Raw genomic sequence first — 17,396 nt, 5'->3', positions numbered from 1 at the left:
TATATATATAGGAAAACAATTTTTAAGTTAAAGTTTCTGTTATAAATTGAAATGCAGCAAGATTAAAGTTATGGGGCTGCCTGTTCTCCTAAGTGTTTAAGCAAGATTTAAATGAACTTTTATGTAGTTTTAAGTTCAAAGCTTATTTCACTATAAACTAGATATGGTAAATTATATTTAATGGCTGTCTTTTATTGATTACTCTCAGGGCTTAGATGGTTTGGAGCTGTATCCCTGGGTAGCAGTGAGAATACTAGAAACCTATAAACTGATCAGTTCTTACATTAGCTAAATTTGACCAAAACATTTCATTTTTCTATTCTATGTAGTAAATGTACCAATGAAACAGTTTTGGTGTTTAACACACATTCACACCTTGGCACTATCTTAATAGAATTATCTCAATTTATTTTAAGCTATTTAATTTTGATTTTTTTGTGCTAGAAAATTGGGGATGAACTGAAAGTGTTAAAAACTTTTTTTAGGTTATTTTATCTGATGCTAGTGCTCCTGGTGAAGGAGAACATAAAATTATGGATTATATTAGAAGACAAAGAGGTAAAACTTCCTTATAAGTATTTTATTATATGTTCTATTAAAAAAGATAAGTCACTGTATAGAGATATATTCCTGTGGTATAAAATACATTTATATAAGTATAGTGTATCTTTCTCCCCCTCTTTAGCCCAGCCTAACCATGATCCAAACACTCATCATTGCTTATGTGGAGCAGACGGTAAGTTTATTCTTTGGGTTTGATTCTCTTGGATTAAAGCATAGCAACCTGGTGGGTTTTTGTGTAGTAATGGATTCTTTCTGGTTGTCTGGAAATTCTAAAATGCCTTGCTAATATTTTGCTTGAGAAGGAACTGGTATTGAGTTGTTTAATCTGTGATTAATGCCTGTTCATATATTTTTCAACCTTTTAATACTGCTGCACATATCTTTCAAATGGAAGGTTTCCCCAAGTGTTGACTCCTGAAGGGTAGTCCACATTCTGTGCCCATGTGTCTGGAGGACAACTTGTTAGCTGAGAACTACTAAGAATTTTTAGGCTTTTTGGCTTTGCCACCTCTGTTTATGTGTTTGGGCTTTTCTTTGTGTTGGCGTCCTCTGTTACAGTGGTGTCCTCTATCATTGGTTGTGGTAGGGTCTTCTCAAAGTGCTCACTGTTCAGTGCTTTGTCATTTTTGCTTGATAGCTGATCTCATTATGCTCGGCCTTGCTACACACGAACCGAACTTTACCATCATTAGAGAAGAATTCAAACCAAACAAACCCAAGCCATGTGGTCTTTGTAATCAGTTTGGACATGAGGTCAAGGACTGTGAAGGTTTGCCAAGAGAAAAGAAGGGAAAGGTAAGAACTTTGAGGTGGTAGTTCCATCATTTAAGATTTTTCTATTTTATTTTTTGTTGTAATAAAGTATATGTAACACAAAATACACTATTTTAGCCATTTTTCAGTTTACAGTTCAGTGGCATTAAGTATATTCAGGTTGCTTCATTTTTACAGTGGGTAAAAAGACTTTTTTTCTTTAATTTTTTATGTCTTTATTTTATTTTATTTTTGAGAGAGAGACAGAGAGTGAGCTGGGGAAGGGCAGAGAGAGAGAGAGAGAGAGAGAGAGAGAGAGAGAGAGAGAGAGAATCCAAAGCAGGCTCCAGGCTCCAAGCTGTCACCGCAGAGCCCGACATGGGGCTCGAACCCACGGATTGTGAGATCATGATCCGAGCTGAAGTCAGACGCCCAACTAACTGAGCCATTCAGGCGCCCCAAAAAGACTTTAAAGAGTGCTTACTAGTTGATTGAGTTTTTACCTGCTTGCTCTGTTACCCCTCTTAGAAATGTGTCTTCCAGAGCTCTTGAAACACACCTTGAAAAGCATGCATTCATTCTTTCTACTCTCCATTTTTCTCACATAGCTTATTGTATCTACACGATGCTTAGATCTCCTAGTAAAAACGCCTCTTGCACATGATTTGTTTGTAGAAGTATTTGTTTCAAATGGTTATTTTCTTAAAAGTATAAAATATATTAATTTTCTCGATACTTTTACATTACCCCTAGTTCCTACATATTTTAGGTTCACTGGATTATATCTAGTCCCCTTTGAATGGATTTTTATCCAATTTAATAATATGGTGCCTTTTTAAAAGATATGCTGAGTGAAAAAAGGAGGTAAAAAACCTATTATATATTCACAGAGAAGGATCTAGAGGCATATACCTTGAAATGTTAATACTGGCCAGCTCTATGTTGGGGGTTGGCAAGCTACAGCCCTCCAGATTTGACCAATGAACTAAGATAGGTATTCACATTTTTAAAGAGTTGTAAAAAGAAAAACATGAAAGATTTTGCAACAAAGACCACATGTGTATCCAACAGGCTAAAATGTTTACTATCTGGCCTTTTGCAAAAGCATTTGCTATCCCTGGTCTAAGTGTGATTGAGATTCTAGATAATTTTTTAAGATGGTTTGGTGAGTTTTTTTTTTAAATACTTAAAATATTAAAATGGATCTTGCTTTAGAGAAAGTCATAGTATTATTTAGTTGGGAAAAATGAGAAGGTTTAGAGTACACTTGTTTAATCTTGACTCCTTTTCCTGCAGCATGATGAACTTGCAGATAGCCTTCCTTGTGCAGAAGGAGAATTTATCTTCCTTAGACTTAATGTTCTTCGTGAGGTATGTAGCAATAAACACTGGAATTGTTGCCCTGGGGCAAGGTGGCTTTTGATGGCTTTAATGGCAGCATTCCTTTCTGGTTGTAGTATTTGGAAAGAGAGCTCACCATGGCCAGCCTACCATTCACATTTGATGTTGAGAGGAGCATTGATGACTGGGTCTTCATGTGCTTCTTTGTGGGAAATGACTTCCTTCCTCACCTGCCATCATTAGAAATTAGGTATGTGTGTTAGTGTGGGTTTTCAGACTAGCGTTTTAGCCCTCTTGCCTTTACAGTGCACACTGGTCCTAATGCGTAATGTTTGTTTCCTGGTGGCAGGGAAGGTGCAATTGACCGTTTGGTTAACATATACAAAAATGTGGTACACAAAACTGGGGTAAGTTCACTCTTGAATAATTTCAAAACAGAAGTATTTGCTTTTATAAGAAGATCATTTTACATGTATTTTATCACTTACAGGGTTACCTTACAGAAAGTGGTTATGTCAATCTGCAAAGAGTACAGATGATCATGTTAGCAGTTGGTGAAGTTGAGGATAGCATTTTTAAAAAGAGAAAGGATGATGAGGTAAAGTGTTTCTATTGCAGTAGCTAAATTGCTCCTGTCTCTAATAGGCTATGATGATTCTGTGATTGTACTTTTAACCTCTTTGAGTGTGTTGTTATATCATTATAGTGTATCAAACATCAATGTGATCATGAGTGGTCAGTGCTTTGATTATTTTTTAAAGGTTGTGATGCTTGCTGTGTAGAACTATGTATTGCACACTGTGTGAGTTACACTGTAATTTTTTCTCTCTTCATAATCTTAAGATACAAATACAGATACCTGTCTGATCAGTAGGCTATGAAATGAGGATGCCAACGCTAGAAGAATGCTGGGATTGAACTTGCGGCTGCCATGTTTATAGGAGATATTTATGCCCTGGAAGACAAGTTAAGACCAAGGAAGTCTGTACTCTAGTAGTAGAGTGTAGGGAGTCAGGGTTGATTGCGTTAGCCAAGGCAGAGGGTTGCTGTTCTGAGTAAGAAAAATATATACATGAAAAAAAAAATGACACAGCACTTGGAAATTGATTACTTGTGATGGGGTGAGTGCTTAGGTGAGAAGTCTGGGTTTCTGGCTCAGCTGGTTGGGAGATTCCTGTTGCCATTCACTGAGATAGCAAACACAGGGTAGAGTAGGTTAGGGTGGGGACAACGTAGAAATTGAATTTCATTTTGGATACACTAATTTTGAGAGGCCATAGGACACTGGAGAGGAGAAAATCCATGATGCAATTAGATGGATTTGTGTAAAGCTCAGGACAGAAGTCTTTTGAAAGGAGATTGGAGAACTATTAGCAGGTACAGGGTACTTCAAGCTATGGGGGTGAACTTGAATCCCTGGGAGCCTGTGTGGAGTGAAAGTGCCTCCAACAGAAACTTTGAGACATTTAAGGAGAGAGAGGGGCCAGTTCTACAGAGATTGGAGGAAATCCCTAAAGAGAAGAGAAGCCATTGGTTTTGTCTCAGGTGTCCGAGCAAGATGAAGAGGCCCTTAGTCTGTGGCCAGGGGTTCAGAGGCCCCCGGGAGTCAGTCAGATGGAAGGGTGGCAGCCTGAAGGCAGAGGGGTTTGCAGGGTGGTTGTGAGGGAGGGTTGGAGTAGGGGCAAGGCAAGCAGTGAGTAAAATGAACAGATAATAGCTTCTTAGAGAGTGAAGAATATCCTTTCAATCTTAAGCAAATTCATAGGCCTATTTTGAGCAAATAGCAATATTGCTACATTTCTTCTTCTTGACCTCCTAACAGATTCAAACATGTTGCTATATCTGACAAGATTTTGTGTTTTCTTCAGCTTTGTATACTGTAGCTAGTGATCTCTTTCTTAAAACTAGGGGTACCATATTATGTAGCAGAGTGAGTGAACTGTAAGCATTCCTTCCAGAGCCTTTGGTACTTGGTAATCCACTGTGGTGGCAAGGAATTTTCATATGTAAAGTTCAAATAACAGTATTGACATTGTATGGGATATCAAATGTCTACCAGAATAGCCATTTTTAATTAAATCTTTAATAATTACAGTGGCTGCACTTGACCTGCTTCCATTTATGCTTAAGAAAAAAGCTGTACATGCTGTGTACTCCTTGATATGAAAACCTTATATTAGAACAGCCCTCTTACATGGCTTTAGCAGACTTTATACTAATAAATATTGGTGATATTTGGCATTAGAGCAACACATATGGGATTTGTTAGCTACCAAAGTACTTTAGATTTAAGTAATATGGTTTCCATCTGGATGAGCAGAAAAAGACATTTTAAAGCTTTGGATCTTTTTTGGTGTTCTGACATCATACGATGTCTGTCAGCAAAGTTGGACTTGGGGGAAATTTATGAACTCTCAGAAATTCAATATAAAAATATCTGGGTATATGTATTTTCCTGGAAAGTGTGTCTGGCTTTTGACTGATTTCCAGAGGAGTTCATAGAACAAAATCGATGGTAGAAGAATAATGCATGAATATTTGTTACTAAAACTGAGCAGTTGAAGGTGATGCTTCTTATTTTATAAGCTTTGCTGTTTGTTTTTGCAAATGGTCATTTAATAATATTCAGTGAATATTTTATTTTAAAAAATTTGTTTATTTTTGTGAGAGAGAGAGAGAGAGAGAGAGAGACAGAGCATGAGAAGGGGAGGAGCAGAGAGAAAGGGAGATAGAGAATCTGAAGCAGGTTCCAGGCTCTGAGCTGCCAGCATGGAGCCTGACACAGGGCTCAAACTTACAAACGGTGAGATCATAACCTGAGCCAAAGTCGGACGCTTCACCGACTGAGCCACCCAAGCGCCCCATACAGCAAATGTTTATCATGTGCCAGGTAGTATTCTGAGTGTAACAAAAAAATGCAAAAAAGCTGACAAAAATTTCTGATCTTATGAAGCTAACATTCTTCCAGGAGTGAACAATAAGCACAAAAACTAAATAAGCTGTGTAATGTGTTAGAGAGTGATGAGTGCCATGAAGAAAATTAAAGCAGGCAAGGAAATATCTGGGAAGGTGGAGATGAGGTCATTGCCGTTCTAGAGAAGGTGATTAGAGAAGAATGAAGAAGTAAACTATGCAGGTGTTGGAAAGAAGAGCAATTCAAGCAGAGGGAATAGCCAGTGCAGAGGCTGTAGGGAGTGTACCTGGGATGTTGACAGAACAGCAAGGAGCCAGTGTGGCAAGAGCAGAGGAAGCAAGAGGGAAGTGATAGGAAAAGAGATCAGAACAATAATGCAGGGCGCTTCTGGGAAGATCCTGTAGGTCATTATGAGAACTTAGCTTTCATTCTACATCAGTGGTGGGCTTTGAGTTTAAAAGTAACAAGATCTGGCACATGTTTGAAAAGGATCGATCACTCTAGCTGCTGTGTTGAGACTGACTGTATGGAAGCAAAGATAGGAGCACTGAGCCCTGTTAGGAGGCTCTTTTGCAGCAATCCAACGGAGCCAGCATGATGGCAGCAGAGATGATAGGAGGTAGTTGAAATTTGAATGTTTTGATGGTAGAGTCACTGGATTGGCTAATGTTAGGTTGAGAGAAGGAAAGGTATCAAGAATGACTCCAAGGCATTTTTGTCTGAGCAGTTGAGATATGGTCTGAGCAATTAATTGATAAAGAAGACTAGGAGGTGTTAAGGTTGGTGGACATATTAAGTTTAAGACACCTACTTGGAGATGTCGAATGTAGAGAGGTCCTGGTAGGAGACTCATCACCATATAGATGGTGTTTAAAGCCGTGAGATCAGATGATTATTTTAATGAGAGTAGAGAAGTCCAAGTATTAGGCACAGAGGAACACTAACATTAAGAGGTTGGGGAGTCAGGGGGCAAAGGCATGCAGTAAGAGTGAAAGGAGAGAACTAGGTGAGTGTAGTGGCTTAGAAGCCAAGTGAAGAGCATGATTCAAGATGGAAAGAGTCATGGTTAGATGAGGACTGCAAACTGACTAATGAATTTCAGTCTGTAGCTCATTGGTACCCTAGATAAGAGACATTTCATTAAAGATGTAGAGGAAAGCTTGATTAAAGAAATTGGTGGATTTTATATCTTAGGATGTTTTAAGGCAGTCACTCACCATATATCCAACATTCAGCTTCTCTTCTGGCAGAAAGTACAGAAGAAGATCTTATTAAGGGTGGTTTTCTTTTTTTTGCAGCTGGCATTACTGATCTGAAGGAGACAGAAGTGCAGCTAGTAAGATGGCAATCAGCATAGTAATTCTGGCCCGTGTTTGGGGTTCTTGTAGAACCTCAGTTGACATTCCATTGCCTTGATTCTCACAGAATCTTGGGCATGGGAGGAATGCTTGCTGGGGCCAGGGAAGCCTTTGAATGGCCAGTTAGTGGGAAACAAGATGAACCCCAAATCCTGTTTAATCGAAAACATGACTACATATTGAAAATGAGCAGAGGGGAGGAATCCATGCAGACTGGACCCTTTTTGTGGATTAAATTGGCTCAGAATGAGTAGGGCAGACATCTGAATTTCCTTCCTTTCTTTTATTAGATTGACTTCTTAGAACCTGGTCGGGGGGGCGGGGGAGGTGGGGTGATGTTTACATAGAGCTCCACTTCTCTCTTTACCCACTCTGCTGTGCATGCTACAGAATTAGCAACTGCAAAGCTATTTTTAGGTAACACAAGCTCATGATTAAATTGTTGATTTGTTTTTAAATGGACATCCTGGTTATTAACTGTATTTAGCTAAAACTTAATTGTTTTTTTTGTTACTTATTTGCATCTTCTCTATATTGACAGCCTGTTTGCTCTAGGGTGAAATCAAGAGTCTTTGTCATGACTTTTGCATTCTTTCCTGAAATAATGTCAAAAACTTAACTGAAAAAAATTAAGAGAAACAAATTATATCTACACCATTTAGAATGATCTCTGTCTATCAAAGATTCTGATAAATGGCACTTTGAACATATGGTACATTGCCTAGTTTAATTACGTATGTGTAGGTTTCTGGGGTCTTCCTTTAAAACTTAAATTGTTTTCCCAAATCATTCCTGGTAATGTTTAACTCTGACATTTTTGTGTAATTATTTGACAGAATATGTGGATTTTATACTTTTAGGACAGTTTTAGAAGACGACAGAAAGAAAAAAGAAAGAGAATGAAGGTGAGTTTTAATTAATTTCATAAAATTGGCAATAGCATAAATTTACAGTTTGGGAGAAAGATGTTCATTGCAGTAGCTTTAGTCCTCCAGTAGGAGTTGGTTAGGGATGTAATATATACCCAGCTGCCATCTTACCTAGAGTAAGAATGCTGGTGTCAAGTTTTTCCTAAGCTTTGGAGTCTGAAAGATACACTTGGAGCACTTAGCTATTTTTGAATTTTTTTTTGTCATAATCAGGTATTGTTTTTATAATAAAAGCAGTCAGCCCTTTATATCCTCTTAAAAGTTACCGCATTCTGTCTACATCTTTGTCAGGTTAATTTTCCTGAAACTTGTTTCTCTGCTTAGAAATGACCAGTGGCTTTGTACTCCCCTCAGAACCCACTTCCGTCTCAGTCTGGCATGCACAACGTACTCTGATTTGGTCTGATTCTAGCTGCCGGGCTTTTCCCTCCTGTCTTCTGAGTGTATCCCGTCCCTCCTGACTCAGAGCATTGCCTGCATATGCTAGCTCCCAGTGGATTTCTGATTTCATGATTCCCTCACATCTTAGCTTTTCCACCAGGCCTCTCTTATGGCCTCGCCTCATCCAGGATGAACAGTCCTTTCTCTGAACTCTGCTGCTTCTTGCTTGGAATATTTGTTTTCTTACTTCCTTGTGTAATGCTCTGTAGTTACTTCTTTAGTTCTTATTTTTCTTGCTTCTTTACTGGACTTTAAACTCATGTAGTTTAGGGACTGCCTTTTATTATTATTATATATTTATATATTTTTTAATTTATTTTTATTTTGAGAGAGCAAGTCGGGGAGAAGCAGAGAGAGGGAGCCACTCGGGCTCTGTGCTGACAGTAGATGCAGGTCTTGAACCCATGAACCATAAGATCATAACCTGAGCGAAGATCAAGAGTCAGGTGCTTCACTGACTGAGTCACCCAGGCGCCCCATTTATTTATATATTTTATTAGAAGTGAGCAAGTTGGGGAATCTGGAAGGGAGAAAAGCAGAGTTTATTGTTATAGGTATGTTCAAAGCCACTTAGATTCAGAGGGGCATATTTGATTTCTACCTCATGTACTGCTATTCTCTTTTAGTCAGTATCTGTGTAACAGGTATGTTTGATCAGTCTGCCATAACTGTCACCTATTACAGCTATAATAATTAGAAATGAAGAGTTAAATTCTAGCAAGGTGAAGGGTAAATAACAGTGGTTTTTCCTAAGTATAGATCAAACTCTTGATTAGTTTAACCTTAATAGTTATATTATTTTTATGTGCCTGAAATTGTTTCCTAAATGTGTTCTGAAATTATTAGTAATCATAGTGGAAGAGCTTAATGAGGCAAGAATAGACTCTGTGTACCAGAACAGTGTATTATATGTTCTTTTAGAACAGTTAGATATTACAGAACATTGTTTACCAGGTGAGTTACCATCAGATCAAATTGTGGACAGTTCTATAAATGCTAACAGAACCAGTTCCTTCTTTAAGTGCTTACAGTGAGGATCCTATTCCATTGCGTTTTTTTCTTCCTATCATCTGTGTTGTGGTTTAATTTTAATTTCTACATTTGTTTCCACTTATGTTAGAGAGATCAACCAGCTTTCTCTCCTGGTGGAATATTAACCCCACATGCCTTGGGTTCAAGAAATTCACCAGGTTCTCAAGTAGCCAGTAATCCAAGACAAGCAGCCTATGAAATGAGGATGCAGAATAACTGTGTAAGTGACTTATGTGGCCTTGAAAAGTGGTGACCATCAGAGGTCTCTTGTAGTTGTATGTGAATTTTATTACTCAACCTGGAGTTCTGTAGTTTTCCTCAATTTCTTTTGCCTTGGGATATTTTTAACTTTGTTGAATCCATCATTGTCAGTATGTAAATATCTAAATGATGTAAAAGAAAAGAAAATGCATGCAAATATAGATAGCTAAGTGGCTGCAGGGTTTCTGTAATGCAACCAACAGTACTGGGTGCTAGAAGCTTGATGGGTATAAGAGAGAAAAGTGGATTTTCCCTTTTCTTTCCAGGGATCAGTTATGGACATTTTATAGAATAATCCTAGTCTGTCAAATAGTAGGTACTCGTCACTGCCCAAAATCTTACCCTCCAACTCAGGCATGGAATAGGTAGGTCTTCAGACCTATTATATTAATATATATATATATTAAGGTAGCTCTCACTATCCAAATTCTGGTTGCTCTGTACTTGTAAACTCAGGAACTGAATGGATTTGCTGCCTGGCATCGTTCCTTGTTTAAACTTGGTGATCCAAACTGAAGAAGCAGATCATCTCAGCCAGAGTACAGAGCACCTACCGTACTCTGTCCAGTAGTTTCCTGTCAGCCAGGAGCAAAACACTGTGAGCACAGAGCACATGGAAGGGCAGCAGCAGGGGTGAGGGAACAGACCATGAATTGATAGGGACAGCAAATAATCAAAGTGATTGCCTATTTCAGGTTGGTAGGCATAAGAGAGAGAGTGTGTACTATAGAGAAATACCTTTAGTAAGGTTTGGTATCTAATGTAAATTTTTGTCATATTTTCAAGGAAATTGCATATGGTTTTATATTTATTGTTATTCTAACATTTATCCAGTTGATGCTCAAATCCTTTATTACAGGGCAGTCCTATATGTGGAATTTTTGCCGTATCAGGAGACTGATTCATATTCTCGCCAGTTCCCATCTTGAAGTTTTAGGACCTTAGATTTGGAATTTGGCAATTGAGATTTTGCATCTCCTGAGAGAAACAGCCTAGGTTTCTGTTGTGTTTTTTTGTCCTGTTTGATTTTTGTGTTTTTGTCTCATTCCTTTCACCATTAACAGTGGGATATGGAGGGTCAGTGAAGGATTGCGATGAGACACTTGAATAGAACAGAAAAGGCTGATGTCCATCATTTAAGAGTATAGTGACTGCCTTCTCCACAGAGTGGAGCTGCGAGTACTTGTATTATCAGACACCACGTTGATGATACAGTTTTTTTTTTTTTCTTAATCCCAGGGAGGCTGGCAGGTTTAAACATGCCTGGTGATTGCTTTGCAAAGGATTCCAAAATCATACTAAAGCGCCACAGGACTAGACCCACCATTGATTAATAATGTCTGCCACGGGAGTAGGAGTAGGGAGATTGATGATTAGGTTGCTTATTCGATCCTATCTTAATTCCCCTTGCCACAGTTATTTCAGCTGGAGTCTTGGCATAGAGGGTTTTTCATGTAGAATGTTGTGAATTTAAGGAAATCTCAAAGATGAATTACCAGTTCATTTAAGGGGGCCCTTTTGAGCTACAGATTTTTGTTCTTGTTTTTTAGCTGTTGGGGCATGGCCAGTATCGAATAGTGTCTATTTGATGATCAACATTGTTGATCAATGTTGGCTTCTGTTTCCCCATAAATCTGTTTTTAAATTTTGCATTCTGAAGTATGATTTGACTATATCTGCAGCCATTTAATAAAATTTGATTGCAAAAAAGCTTTTTAAAAAGGAATTTGAAAAAATTGGTATAAATCTGGTCTGTTCAGGAAAGACTATTTTTTGTTGGTAGAAAGAAGAAAAGAGCAGTAGAGATTTAGTATTAAAAAACAAGCCTCTCTTTGTTTTCCCTTGCAGTTATATTTGTTATCTAAAGATAGTTACTTTTTTTAATCTTGTTTGTCAATTTGGGAATGTTTGCTTTTTATCCAACTTCTCTGTATTTAGACAGTTGATGTGAATATCATTCTCATAATTTAATCCAAATGGATTTAGTGTTGTGTTTGAAAAATAACAGTGATGACTTAGTGAACAATGACCCACCATATGCCATGTAAGCAGCGTGCGTTGTTGATCCTTCATACATATCATTCATATCATTTACTTTAATACTTGCAGTAACCTACAAAGAGAACGTTATCTGATTTCAGGTTGAGGCTGACAGAGGTAAATTGTCTAAGGCCATATAACCTATAAAAATTGGACTTGGTATTTCAAAGTCAGATCTGTCTGACTAAAAATACCCATCTCATTTTCAAGTACAACTGCACCTTCCTGAATTTATTTTTATAGATTTGTGTGTGTGTGTTTAACAGTATTGGCCATATAGTATCATGAATAAAATGGAAATTATACACTTTTAAAAGAAAAGTTATAAGCTCTGATTTGTTGTAGCTTTTTTTGACCTATGGTGTAAACTACATATGTGTTAAAATTTTAGTTAGTGTTATAAAAATAGCCTCCTTAAGCTATTTTAAAATAATTTAAAATTTAAATTTAAAAATTTAAAGTAATTTTAAAAATAATTCAGTTTACTCATAACATCTAATATACTGTGAATAACAGAAGAAAAACTTTATTATGAAAACCTTTTCTGCCACTTGTGTTTTTGGTCAAGACGTAAAAAACTAAAGTTGCAGAAAATTTTAATTTTCAAATTAAATATTAAAATAGAGTATTCACTGTGTTTCCTGAGTTAGTTACAGAGGGAAGATAACATTGAATTTAAAGTGGCATCCAAGTCTTTGAAATAATAAATCTGCATTTTTGTAAGATAGTGATAGATTTTTACTTGTACATTGAATTTTAAAACATTATAAAATAATTTAGTACTTATCTGGCAGAGTGTCTTTAAACTATTGCTTTCTTGATGGTTGCATAAGGTTGAGCACTTATCATTTAACTTTATTCTCTCCAGCATTGACTATTTTGTATATTATTAATTTATGTATTTATATTTTCCCCTTCACAGCTTTGCTATTTAGTATAAAGTGGTTGTGAATTCATAATGTGAGGAACCACCAAAGAAAAATTAATCAAGCCCTATAATTTTTAAAAATTTAGAAGATTAAATTCTTTTTTCTTCTGAAGTAATTTTTATTCCAATAATGTTCAGATTCTTCTGAGTTTAAGCATAGGAAGCTTGTAACTATATTATTCTTTTTTGAAGAAATGGCATAGGCCAAAATCAATCTTTGTATTTTCTAAATATGTTTACCATATTTATTTAATAGCTTTAAAAAATGTATTATCATGAAGCATGATTGTAATAGCAGTTGGATGTAACTTCTTATGTGAAATGATAAATCCTTCCTCTGTAATGTTATAATTGTTTGCAGAGTCCTTCAGTATCTCCTAATACAAGTTTCACTTCTGATGGCTCCCCGTCTCCAATAGGAGGAATTAAGCGAAAAGCAGAAGACAGTGACAGTGAACCTGAGCCAGAGGATAATGTCAGGTGAAACCATTTTTTGGTAGCATTTTGTTATCAAGTTACTGAAATAGATGCTGTCTAATTAATGCTATTTAGCTTAGAGCAGCAGTGCCCTTCAGATGCTTGCCTATGATCTTTTTATCCACCAGTAATTAATGTGGAGAGTTAGAATAGTCAGTAAATTCCAGTGAGATGTGTAAGCTATAGCTGTTAAACCTAAGTATCTAGATTAGTATGCGTGCAGGTTTTTGTCCTCCAAGCCACTTTTCCCTCTGAGACCAGGCACTAGATTGGTTAGATATGAGGTGTTTAGCTCTGACTATGTGATCTGAATGTTATGTTTTGAGATTAAATTTTCAAGCTGCTTAACACAGAAAGTTCAGTTACACTTAGATACTTAATATAGTTTGCTTTAATCATAGTTGGGAAGGTTCTTCCTCAAATAAAATAGGCACAAGTCATTAGGTTAAGAGAGAAATATGTATATTTTTTAAAACCACAGACTTGCATATGTAATGATATTTCATGACAGAGAAGTTTCCCTTTAGCTGTATACTTGAAATTTATCATGGGAAATTTTGATTCTTTATCCAGAGGTTTGAGATCATTATGTAAGATTAACAGCCTCTTGTATAATTAAATCCATATTTGAACCCTGGGTTCCAAGTGCAAAAGGCCAACAGTCTTAATAAATGTAACTCATTAGGAATTTAGCAAAATGATTTATTTCAAAGTTAAACAATGGTGGTCCACAATTCATGCTTCTTTTATAGGATGTGGATGGTATGTTTGCATTTATGATGAGAAACTTCTCGAGTGTCATATATGGTTCTATATTTTCCTAACGTCTTTTGATGTCAGATTCTGAAATCTGTGGTGACTTGTGATCGAACATTACCTGATCCTCTTTTTCTGCAACTCTGGATTTTCCTCTTAGAGTATGTTTTCTGTTTTATTGTGTAGCCATCTTGGTCAATCCCAGCTTAATAGTTAACTTGATTTATTAGTACTTTATTGTGCAGTCCCCATGTTGAGAATAGTCAAGGTAGAAATGCTTCTATCAAGAAATTTTTGGGACCTTTAACATGTATTTCGTTAATATTTTCTGTAAAAGAGTTACAATCCACATCATAGAGGATATTTCTCCTAAGTGATGTCCTGTGAATCCTTGGGGCAGATGGATGGGAATTTAAATTGGTGTGGTGTATCCTGGAACATGACTGCAATTTGTAAGATGTGGCACATGGTAGAAAATAGCCCTTAATGAGAATCATCTTGATGTTCTTGATCCATCTTGATTTGTTTTCTGAGTGTTCTTTGGCTTCTTTGTGTTCTTCAATAAAATGTTTAAATCTTTCAGAGAATGAAAAATGAGTACTTAAAAAAACATACTTTTGAGTAAAAAACATACACTTCACATGTATTTTCAGTGATTAATGAGAATTTATAAGTAAACCTACTTCTAAGTTTAACCGGAACATACATATGTGTGTTTATGTGTCCTTCCTTAAGCCAACAGCTCTTAGGTGAAGGGAGAATAAGGCCCAAGGATGGGGAAAGTAGATATAAACATCGTTTCCTGCCTGGTTCCTAGATTATCTTATAAATCATTTTTTACCTTTTAAAAAATTACCCATGCAACTCTTTTTTTCTTTTTTTAAGTAATTTGATTGACTTCCTTTGTTTAGTTTAAATGTATTTTACAGAGGACCTTGAATTATATAAAATATCTTCAGTATTTAATCTTAAAATGTAGTTTTAGAATTGGTCCACAATCAAAAAACATGTAAAACGGTTTTAACATTTGAGCCAACAAATATTCAGTATCTACTTTAATAAATAGTTATTCTCTCTTTTTCCAAAATGTTATTTTATAATGAATAGTCTTACTAGAATCATCATTTGGGTTTTTGATGTCTAACTAATGGTGTTTTAAGTTGATAAAAAATCCTGTGAAAGTGGGCTTTTAGGAATAATTAAACAATTAAATGAAGCTGTGTTAGCATTACTGTTGAACTCATTTACATTTCACCTGGATATTATATATAAAATGGTTTGAGTGATAAACCAGTGAACAATTACTGGAAGTATTAATTCGACATGAACCGACTTTGCCTGGGTTTTAGGCTGTGGGAAGCTGGTTGGAAGCAGCGGTACTACAAGAACAAATTTGATGTTGATGCAGCCGATGAGAAATTCCGTCGTAAAGTTGTACAGTCTTACGTTGAGGGGCTCTGCTGGGTTCTTCGATATTATTACCAGGTACAGAGAATATTTTCCTCTAAACTTACCTAATCATTTTAGGAAGATAGGAATTTCTGTAATTGTATTATTGAGCTATGTTATGAAATTAAATTCAGACTCATTTTTTTAAAAGCTTCTTGTTCAGAAATTCATTACCTCAAATAATATTTGTATGTAAACCTTTTAAAGCTTCTCAAGTGTTTATAAACAGATAATTCTTGTTGTGCTTATTAAAGATTTTGGCATCAAGTAGTGTGGTTGAGTGTACTTTGTCTTTAATGTGATTAAAATATAGTGATTTTTTTAATTGGAAATAAAAAAAACTAAGTAATAGTCACTAAATGACTGAACAAAGGGGGACAAAGCCTAGAAAATACTAGCCAGAATTGGAAGGATATTTGAATGATACCATTTCCTCCATGTAATGTAGTGATGTTACATGAAGTTCATTCTAATTGGAGTAATCTGTATCTGATTTAAAGCTTTTGATAATTGAGATACCAGATTGTGAGAGATTAGGTAGACATAGAGGAGATTGTGACACCAGTAGTTAATATATGGTTTCGTTCTCAGAGAGCAAAGCAAGTTAGGTTTGGTGTGATCTGAGAAAAGATGGAGTTTGTCATTAAGTGGAAAGTGTAACTTAATGCGTTAAGTTAGGCTGTAAAATACTGCAAATTCATGTTTTGCTTTTGTCCTCAAGATTTTAATTCCCTGGGCATAGAATCAAAACATATTAGGACTTTTCTATCAGCAAAACTTACTGTTTCCTTTTTGATAGGTTTACTTAAATATTTTCATAATAAAGAGAAAGTTTTCACAATGAAAATATAATAGGGAATTTTTAAATGAAACTTCTGGCCGTTTTACTCAGTCACTGTTCCAGTGATGTCCATTACCATCTATATGCTAAGTAAAGTGCCAGCTACTACCACTCCTTGTTTTATTTGGTGATGGCAGCTATAGAATTGGAAGGAAATATCATCAAGCACATTAAAAAAATTTTTTTTAATGTTTATTTTTGAGAGAGAAAGAGTGTGAGTGGGTGAGAGGCAGAGAGATAGGGAGACACACAGTCTGAAATAGGCTCTAGGCTCTGAGCGCTCTGAGCTCTCAGCACAGAGCCCGATGCGGGGCTCAAACTCACAAACTGCAAGATCACGACCTAAGCTGAAGTCAGATACCTAACCGAGCCACCCAGGCACCCCTCACCAAGAGCATTTTAAGGATAAAATCTTTACCAAATTTGTTTGTAAATATAAAGTTTGGTGTTAACTACTAATTAATTATTAAAGATGCTTTACAGTAGGATTTTGGTTTTATGTTGTTGTTTTATTTTTTAATTTATTTTGGGAGTGCCTAGGTGCCTCAGTCAGTTAAGTGTCTGACTCTTGATCTCCGCTCAGGTCATGATCTCATGGTTCGTGAGACTGAGTCCCATATCAGGTTCTGTGCTATTAGTGTGGAGCCTGCTTGGGATTCTCTCTCCTTCTTCCTCTGCCCCTCCCCAGCTCCTGCACACACACTCGCACGTGCGTGTTCTCTCTCTCAAATAAGCTTCACAAAAAATGATTTTTATTTTTCTAGAGAGCAGGATTGGGGGAGGGGAAAGAGAAATTGCGGGGAGGAGTTGGAATCTTAAGTAGGCTCCACACAGCATGGAGCTCAGTCCCAGGACCCTGGGATCATGACCTGAGCCAGAATCAAGAGTTGGATGCTCAACCAACTGAGCCACCCACACACCCCATGCAGTTGTTTTTTTTAAATCAAGGAGCCATTGATTAAAAGTTCGGTTAATCAAAACAACTTTTAGGCCTTATGGGGAAAAAATTAATACACAGAATATGCACTGGAAGTCATGTGTTTTATAAATTATTATAGGTTAATAATACTGATTTTTGTTTGCTTGTACTGTGTCTGTATTGAACATTGATTTTTCGGTTTTGGGGGCGTTTTTTTTGTGTGATGATTCTAGGGCTGTGCTTCCTGGAAATGGTATTATCCATTCCATTATGCACCATTTGCTTCAGATTTTGAAGGAATTGCAGACATGCCATCTGAGTTTGAGAAGGGCACTAAACCGGTAAGCCTAGTTATTTAGAGTCATAAAATTCATAGAATTTGGGCTTAGATAA

At 36.5% G+C, this 17,396-nt stretch overlaps 1 protein-coding gene across 1 annotated transcript in view; it reads left to right on the top strand.

Moving 5' to 3' along the window:
• Window positions 1-17,396, top strand: part of XRN2 (5'-3' exoribonuclease 2) — an 84,514-nt gene that overhangs the window by 23,642 nt on the left and 43,476 nt on the right. Inside the window, exons 7-18 of the mRNA XM_029917912.1 lie at window positions 486-558; window positions 686-736; window positions 1,202-1,359; window positions 2,614-2,688; window positions 2,775-2,908; window positions 3,008-3,065; window positions 3,149-3,256; window positions 7,791-7,835; window positions 9,421-9,552; window positions 12,923-13,041; window positions 15,144-15,279; window positions 17,237-17,344. Coding sequence (XP_029773772.1) covers window positions 486-558; window positions 686-736; window positions 1,202-1,359; window positions 2,614-2,688; window positions 2,775-2,908; window positions 3,008-3,065; window positions 3,149-3,256; window positions 7,791-7,835; window positions 9,421-9,552; window positions 12,923-13,041; window positions 15,144-15,279; window positions 17,237-17,344 — 1,197 coding nt within the window. The remainder of the gene's footprint in view (window positions 1-485; window positions 559-685; window positions 737-1,201; window positions 1,360-2,613; window positions 2,689-2,774; window positions 2,909-3,007; window positions 3,066-3,148; window positions 3,257-7,790; window positions 7,836-9,420; window positions 9,553-12,922; window positions 13,042-15,143; window positions 15,280-17,236; window positions 17,345-17,396) is intronic.

This window comes from Suricata suricatta, chromosome 12 (genome assembly GCF_006229205.1).
Source record: "Suricata suricatta isolate VVHF042 chromosome 12, meerkat_22Aug2017_6uvM2_HiC, whole genome shotgun sequence".
Lineage (NCBI taxonomy): Eukaryota > Metazoa > Chordata > Mammalia > Carnivora > Herpestidae > Suricata > Suricata suricatta.
This window is presented reverse-complemented; position numbering and strand designations above follow the sequence as displayed.